At 38.2% G+C, this 8,777-nt stretch overlaps 1 protein-coding gene across 2 annotated transcripts in view; it reads right to left on the bottom strand.

The window, feature by feature from the left end:
* Positions 1 to 2,182: 2,182 nt before the first annotated feature.
* LOC135209863 (YTH domain-containing protein 1-like) overlaps positions 2,183 to 8,777 on the bottom strand; it is an 18,478-nt gene continuing 11,883 nt past the window's right edge. Inside the window, exons 2-7 of one of the 2 annotated variants that reach the window (XM_064242621.1) lie at positions 6,913 to 6,999; positions 6,619 to 6,786; positions 3,724 to 3,819; positions 3,284 to 3,424; positions 2,627 to 2,713; positions 2,183 to 2,520 (exon numbers count right to left, since the gene is read on the bottom strand). In XM_064242621.1, coding sequence (XP_064098691.1) covers positions 2,198 to 2,520; positions 2,627 to 2,713; positions 3,284 to 3,424; positions 3,724 to 3,819; positions 6,619 to 6,786; positions 6,913 to 6,999 — 902 coding nt within the window. In that variant the 3' untranslated portion in view covers positions 2,183 to 2,197. The remainder of the gene's footprint in view (positions 2,521 to 2,626; positions 2,714 to 3,283; positions 3,425 to 3,723; positions 3,820 to 6,618; positions 6,787 to 6,912; positions 7,000 to 8,777) is intronic. The other variant, XM_064242622.1, reaches the window with a different exon arrangement.

Raw genomic sequence — 8,777 nt, 5'->3', positions numbered from 1 at the left:
GAAGTATTTGGCCCGTCGTTGGCGTTTCGTAAGAACTTCTCCGTGGCGCAGGTCCTGAAGGCAGGGGTCTGGTCTAACCAGACTACCTTTACGTCCTTCTACCTTCGGGATATTGCCCACAGGTCCTTAGATACCTTTTCCTTGGGGACCCGTGGTGGCTGCTCAACAAGTTGTGTAGCTAACCCAGACCCTCGCAGGCTGAAAACAGCATCGAGTCCTGGTGTGACTGTGTGGATGGATGTGTGAGTGAGTGAGTGACTGGCTCCCTCTTCTCATCTATTCCTCCTCCTCTACCTGTGGGCAGAGGGCCACGGTCGTCACTACGCTGGATGAGGACGAGATGCAGGGGTGAGCTATATGACAGAGCCCCATCCTATTCCCTTTCACTAGGGATAGGAGCAGAATAATCCACACTTCCTCCTACAAGGGGGGGGGAAGTGGATGCCTACAAGAGTCAACCCACCCATGACTTTATATTTGCTCCTGTACAGGAACAAGTTCTTACATTGCTGGTACGAAGAGATACGCTTGCCTCTCTCTTAGTACTCGGTCCAGAGGTCTGACCATTGATCCTGCGGTGCACACCCCGATCAATCGGACAGAGGCTTGGATCCCTCCTCGCTCTTACGACCAGGGAGACTTCCAAGGTTGGGCGAACACCAGTCTGTTCACAAAAGACTCGGATTCCTCCCACCAAGAAGTGAGTCTTCCTATTGTAAAAGGACCGAAGGTTTGTATGCCGTGTCGGAACAAATGACAATTTGTCCAAAATTGCATTTTTCCTAACTATACAAAACCTGAGGTCCCTTTTACACATAGCCCCACCTCATGCCACCCCTCACTCTGCAGTTTTTGCTTGGGCCAAAAGCAAAAGTGATTTGTTTACCTCCCAGTCGCGCGCGCGCGCCTGTCGGACAAGCAGTTAACTACCGCAACCCCTTGTTCGAAAGCTTACGACCTATCCAGCTGCCGCTAGTACCTTCCTATTGTAAAAGGACCTCAGGTTTGTATAGTTAGGAAAAATGCAATTTTGGACAAATTGTCATTTATGCAAACGCTTTTAACGGTCCTTTGGCGAATGCTTTAAACAAGATTCAGACCATGAAAAGAGCGAAGTAGGTATTGGAGGGCACAGAATCCCATCGTTCCGAGCATCGACCCAGTTCCCTGGCAGCGGACACTACCAACTGTCGCAAAATAGTCCTAGGCTTGGGCTACGTACAGACGAGGAAACCAACACCTTACTTCTAACAGGGAATGCAAAAAAAGAGCGCACGCTATGGAGGGATTCGGAACATTCCTGTCACGAACTCAGTTCAATAGGTATTAGAACTAAAAATAGGTTTAATGTTCTAACTTCTTGATATGCTTTTCCTGATCCGAATGGGGAGCAGAAGGCAGAGTTACAAAAGAAGTCAATACTAGTCTACTAAAATGCCTAGTCTGAGTAGGGATAGCCTGACATATTGAAGTCCTGACCTAACTAATTGCTTTCGCAATCTATTAGTTTCCTGTCTTTCCTATATCTGACATATTCAGGCATAGATTTCTCAGAACAATTCCCTACATTCTTCACATCTAGTAGTTCCAAAATCACACTCTGTACCCTTGCAAGTACAAAGGAATGTTGATCAACTTCCAATTTCAACATCCTGGTTACACCAAAAACATTTTTACATGGCCTTATGTTATTGGTTTTGCTTCCGATGGAAGATATCCTAGGAAAATGAAATTACATAACTGTAAATAGGCTGTCCTTCCACAGATGTAAAACAGCCAAACTTCACAGAATACCAAAAATCGCCTAGCCGCAAGGAGAATTCTGACAAGAGCTAAAACATTCAAAACACACCTGGTGAACAACAGGTAAACTAGACAGTCATCCAGGGAGCCATTCGATTTTTTGTTTGATGCCGACTCGCCTAATCGGCGGGGAGATATAGCTAAATTTAACAGTAGGTAAGATTCATCTCAAATAATACTAATTGTGAGCTAAAATTAAATATAACTTCTCACGTTACTACCATCAAAACTGGCTAATGACATCTTATTCCATAGTTAAACTCAACAGGCTTGAAATCTAGGTCCAAGTAACGACACTTTTGCTACCCTTAAATTTATTCTACATATATAGAAACTATACAAATATCTGATATGTAAAGATTTTCATTTCTTAATAGGCGATCACCCATAAGAGCTATAAAAAAAAAAAAAGGTCTTGATACTGGCATTCATATATAGCTGGTATAAGCTGCAGCACAAACCATTCCTTACCACAAAATCTCCCACTTTCTTTGATGGAAAAGACTAAAATGACATTCCTGGCTTCCCTGAAGGCTTGATTGAGCTTTGCCTCATTTTGTGGCGGTGTTGACCACACACCTTTGGACTTGGAGATCTGAATATTCTCAGCATTGTTACTCTTCATTAGGAAGAACCTTGCATCTCGGAAGAGGTAATTTACTTTTGTTATGTAGTCGTATTTCTTTTTGGATGAACTTTCCTTTGGTTTCTTAGGAGCTGGAACAAAATTAAAGTGTATAAGCAAACAAAATACTATACAAGTTACACGTGAATATATCAATAAAATTAAACATGGACTACCAACAAAGCGTCATTAACTTACGTTCTTCCACACTTTTCAGTGATGTATCAGAAAGACTATGCTTCCTCTTCCTATCCTCTTTTTCTTCTTCCTGGACTTCTTTCCCTCCTATAAAAGATATTGTTCACCAGTTAAAATGCTTGCAAAATTTGTATAGCACTTGTTCATTATCTTTTCAAATTTGTTTCATACAACAACTTGGATTCTTAACGGATTAGATCTTAACAACAATTACAGCAAAATTTCCATTACTAAAAACAATGAATCTTACATTAAGGACATTCTTTAATTTGTCTCATTCAACACTAATCACAATGCAGCCTCCCAATATAAGACAATTTAAAGTTATATTCATTATATCCCACAAAGAATTGTATTTGACGTATTGGCAGAAAAGCTAATAGACTATATTTGAAACAGAAAGCAACAACTGTCATGGATATAACTTAATGAGTATAAACAAGGTAATGGGTTGTACACTTTACCTAACAGTGACTTAAAGAGGTAATATAACTGCAATAAACAAAGCTAACTTCACGCTTTCATTTAGCTGAAACTCTGCAACTGGATACAGGATGAGTTAAAAACCACCATTACCAGGTTTTGTGGCTAAAATGTAACTAGAGTTAATGGATAGCTTGAAAGATAAGTTTTAAATAAATTAAAATAAGAACTTACCTGAAGATTCTCTTGAAATGGATGAGGCCCTAGATGCTTCACTCATGGATGGTTCATCATCTGTAAACTGGTGGTCGGAGGATGCTTCAGAGCGTGTGTCAAATTCCATGTCCCCTTCTTCGCCCATTTTATCTCCATCTTCTGTAAATTTACAAAGATCAACAACATTTGCTATGTCAATATGCATAACACCACATATTCAATGAAAATTAAAGTGTCCTGCATTGATTGCAATGTACTGAAGATGAAGTTAATACTATAATGAAACAATATCAAAATGACTGAAACCTTAAGATCCCCAGAAACCAGGGTCAAAGTATGGATCTCTTTATCAAGCCCACCAAATAAGAAGTCAAATAAGGTGAAACCCAACATGCCTTCCCATTTTAAAATCAGTAATAAATATACAAAAAAAATTACCATTCCCCTATTTTATTTACCTTCATTAGCATTTCCTTCTTGGACTTCATCTTCTATATCAGAAAGATCTTCCAAAGTCGCTATATCAGCAGCATTATCCAAGATAATGGTGTCAGCTACTTCCCAGAGAGACAGAAAGAGAAAGGGAAAGAGTGAGTGACAGACATGAATACATAAAATTATTAAATTTATAAAAAAAAAAGTAAGGATAAAATTCATATGGCTTTTTTTCAACAAACATACAAAACATTACCTTCTGGACAGCTTTTACTTTACCTGAAAATAAATTTTACTCTGTATCCTAGGGTTTCCAAGGCAAAATGCAAAATTAAATATTTCTAGAACTCCACAAGGACAGACCCTAGGACTTAACACTTTGATAATCAGTACATTACTATATGTCTGTAAACATTCTAAAACTTAGACTTGAACTCATGCTTATAATCTAATCCCACAGCATTATCTAAGAAGGTGTCTTTCACTGATCCATATAAAATCTCTACAAATCCCTATATCATCGCTCCTCCTTCTAGCAAATAAAGCCATATGAATTTTCCCACATGACCATAAACGAATTGCTGTACATGTCTGTCTGCTTCCTATCTCTGCTCACTCATCTCTTTTCCTTCCTCCATTCAACCTTTCCCATGAGAATATCTAACTACTAAAACATTGTGTAAATTAGTAATATTCACAACTGTTCTTAACTTTAAAAAACAATATGAAGGCTACATAGGCAAAGTTGGTATCCTCACATGCTCACAAATATGTATACCTAAGATACACGTCCCGTAGAGTAAATTAAATGTTTATGTGTATTTAGGTTTGGTTTTTACGCACTGGCAAGAACAAGAATTACAATCCATCCAAACATGTTAAGTTACACATAAAAGTACATATAAAGCACTACACTGTTATTCTTTGTAATACTGAAATGATATTTTTAGGAAGATGCTGCATTAATCACATAAATATTCCTCTTTATACAAGACTCGAAAGATATGTGCAATGAAGCTTTGCGAAACTAGCACTAAAACAAAACTAAGGTAAAATTCATAGTTTCAATAAGTAAAATTTATTCTATACTATTCTTTCATAAGTTCTCGTAATAAATGTTAAAAAGTAATGGATAATAAACAAATATAATTTGTGGTATAAAAAGAGCACAGTACAGAAGACAGCTCCATTACACACTGGTCTCTACAACAATTGACCAGCAGCCTTCATATATAACTAATTGCCAAATATTACTAATTTGTAAAATATCTTCTACAAAATCAAATTTTCAATGCAAAGAACATTGTTATGTGGATGAATGCTACTTGTAAAACTTAAGTGATAAGGATCACCTTTTAGCATCCCCTAAGCATCCATTCAACAACTAGTCTTTTTTTAGGCTGACTGTACATATCCACAGCCCAACAGAATGATACTGAAATTAGATCCCTGCTTCAGGTTGGCTGACATACTGTAGTAAATATACCTCTTCATGAATGTTTAAAAACTATATTATTTTTAGTAAGTATCCAAAAATGTCTGGAAGGAAGCTCTAGTTTCCAATGAGTCTGCTTCTTTGTAATGAGTGTCCAGGTACAGACTCAGGAACATGATGAGATTTAGAGTGCTAGCTTGGTTCCTAAGGTAGCAGCTAGTTTCTGATATTCTGCCTGCCTTAGTCACCCATTATAAGAGCAGTTCTTGTAACACAGCCAATCTCCAGAGCCTAAACATTGACAAATTCACAAAACTAGTCATGCATACAATTCCTGGGTCCCGAGGTGCCTCAGTTAACAGGCATCTCTACATCACAACCCCGGCCATAAAGTGACTGCTACTAGTAGTGCATTTTCTTCTATGGGTGACACTCCTCTAGGCCATTAGTCAGGGCAAGTGACTGGTATATCCACTGACTTTAGCCTATTCTTGCTGTGAACCTATTCCAAATGGCCAACAGCACACTTTCTATAGTAATCATGGTTACTTCAATTTGTTCATGCTGTTACCATGGATAGCACATTCTTGACTGGAGTTGATCTTTCAAATAGAAGTTCACTCAAGTCTACTGTCACTAACATAGGTTTTGGTTATTAACATCTCTGTAGGAAATGCAGCTGATTAGCTACAAATCCAAATGAAGGTGGCCACACGTGTTCATGGAACTCTGGCCACAGTCTATCTTTTGTCAGTATTTTATACACACAAAACTCCAACCTTGCCTATATCTCCTGTAATCATTTCTACTGACAACAATATATCTGTCATTTATGCCAATTTTGTTCTGTATACGTAATGCCATATTCCTACTTCTTCAGTACCCAAGTAGCACAATCTATGATAACATGTAACTAAGGCTCTCTTACTAGCTATTTTCAAAGGACACAAAACATTCTTAAATAACAAATATCAAACAGGTGAAGTAACAGATTTTTCCTTTCTAAAAGACATTCTGAATTCCTTTTCTTTTTCTTAAAAACAGTTACTTTAAGAGGACACAAATATACAAATCCCTTTCCAAGCAACCTGTAGTATAAAAGCTACTTCTAACGAAAATCCCTCTACGGAAAAGGGGGAAAATAAAAATAAAAATTCAAGGAAAAGGACATGCAGGATTGGGAGAAAATATAACACACTTTGTATAATTATTGCCTCAAATTTTATCCTTAAGCAAGCGAGTCCACAAATATCTAACCCTTAATTTCTTTACAATAATTGCACTGTTCTGTTCTAATCGCCATTCAGTGCTAAATGCATTACTATCTGTAATCAAACATTTGACAGTAGAAGTCTACAACACTTCTTAAGTACAATGCATATCTGGTGTTCCTGATATGTACACACTAATTTCAACACTCATCTTGCAGGAACGTCCTCATTTTCAAATATTACAATAGGCACAGCAACAAATTGGTACATACCACCTTCTCCTTCCTTCTTAGGAGGCTTCAGCTTCTTCTTGCTTTCTCTCTTTGCACGTGCAGCATCTTGACGTTCCTTCAGCTTTGCTCTCTTGGCAGCCAAATCCTTATTTTCTTCTGTTTTGGTGGGTGAATCTTTTGTTTCCACAGCCTTCTTTCGTCTCTTATCTACAAAAAATTTAGAAAATGTATACAAGTTGGTACATAACTCCATATACCTTGAAATAATTACCATCTTAATAGTAATGTATACTTAGGGATAACTAACAATAAAACATTGCCCTGAACACTTACTTGCTTTATCATCGGAAACATCATTAAGTTCATCAAAATTGTCGGCAGAATCAAGCAGTTCCTCCATTAGATCCACTTCTTGTTCTCCTGAAATGATACAAGAAATGTTAATCAACTATGCATCCCTACTAAACCAACATGACTCAGTATCTTTAGCATTTTTGGACATCTCTTACAGGCAGAGGAAAAACCAATGAGAATCAACTCTTAAATTAGTCACACACTAACACACAGGTATGTGCATAGCCTACACATACATGTGCACTCAAGTCATGCATATGTATCTTTGTTGCCAAATCACACACACTGCTGCTCATTAGCATTATAGATAATTCAAAATCCTAGCATAAAAGGACTCAAGGAAACCAGCGCATTCTCAAGCTTCAACATTGCCAGTTCCTCAATAAAAGCTAAAGGTTAGTATTCCCATAAGGACAAGTAAGTGTTTCATTTGTTAATTTGTTCATTTTTTGTGCCATATACACTTCATGATACATAAGCAAAATTTAAAATTTTGTAAAACTTATTATTAAAAAAGATTAGGGTAAACAACCACATGGACTGGCCAACTCACCAACTACCGCAGTTCGGCCACCCTCCGAAAAAGTACTTTTAACACGTCCTGACACCGGAGATGGTCATCAGTCATGAGTTGTTGGTGGTCAGAGACGGAGCTCAAGACCACTACTCTCCTTTCGACATAAGTATTTTCTCCAAAGTTATAAATTAAGGCCATATTTTAAGATTTAAACAGAGGGTAATGAAAAGGGTGGCCAACGCAGTGCCCATAACCCCAAAAAGCTTTCAAAGTTTTTACTTACAACTCCAAATATTTCGAAGCTTGGCGCCACCTCGATGTTTACGGAGTCGCTTGTGTCAAACAAACATGATATTGTTATAATACAATAAAGTTTCATACATACTTACCTGGCAGATATATACATAGCTAAGACTCCGTCGTCCCCGACAGAAATTCAAATTTCGCGCCACTCGCTACCGTAGGTCAGGTGATCTACCTGCCTGCCCTGGGCGGCAGGACTAGGAACCATTTCCCGTTTCTATCATATTTTCTCTCTTCCACCTGTCTCCTGCGGGGAGGCTGGGTGGGCCATTAATCGTATATATCTGCCAGGTAAGTATGTATGAAACTTTATTGTATTATAACAATATCATTTTCATACACAATGAACTTACCTGTCAGATATATACATAGCTGATTGGCACCTTTGGTGGAGGGTCAGAGACAGCTAATATGGAATAGACAGGTAACAACATATGTTGTAGGTATAAAGAAAAAACCAAAAAAACCTTGGTTCCTACCTGATAGGTGGTAGACTTCGTGGCTGTAGCCCGGTAGTCTGCATCACCTCAAGACTTTAGCGAGATATTAGATCTATGGCTAGAGTTCTTGTGGGTCTGTCGATGGGTATAAGAACCGCTTACTCGGCAGAGCTAAAAGGACTTTGTCAATGGGTACTGGACCACTTCTATGACAACACACCTTGTGAAGGAGCATAACCAATCCCGACCACCTGATCCTAACCACCATGTTAGTATATAGAATTGCTCTGAGTTATCCCCGAACTCATAACAAACAACCCATAACTCGAAACGAAAAACTCATTTATACAAAAATTCTCAAAAAAATTTTAATACTCCCCTAAAAGATATCACAAGAGTTCCTTACTGAACAACAGTGACTGGCCACCAGTGCAGCACCGAGCCCTCTTTGTCAGCAGAAATCTAGAACATATCTAGTAGAAGGTATGTACAAATTTAAGGATTGGTGTTTGCTCCCGTACCCAGTATTGTATCCGCCGATACAAAAGGTCCCAGAGAAAAACATTTCTCGTAGGTCACGCGAA

This window comes from Macrobrachium nipponense, chromosome 38 (genome assembly GCF_015104395.2).
Source record: "Macrobrachium nipponense isolate FS-2020 chromosome 38, ASM1510439v2, whole genome shotgun sequence".
NCBI classification, from domain to species: Eukaryota; Metazoa; Arthropoda; class Malacostraca; order Decapoda; family Palaemonidae; genus Macrobrachium; species Macrobrachium nipponense.
This window is presented reverse-complemented; position numbering and strand designations above follow the sequence as displayed.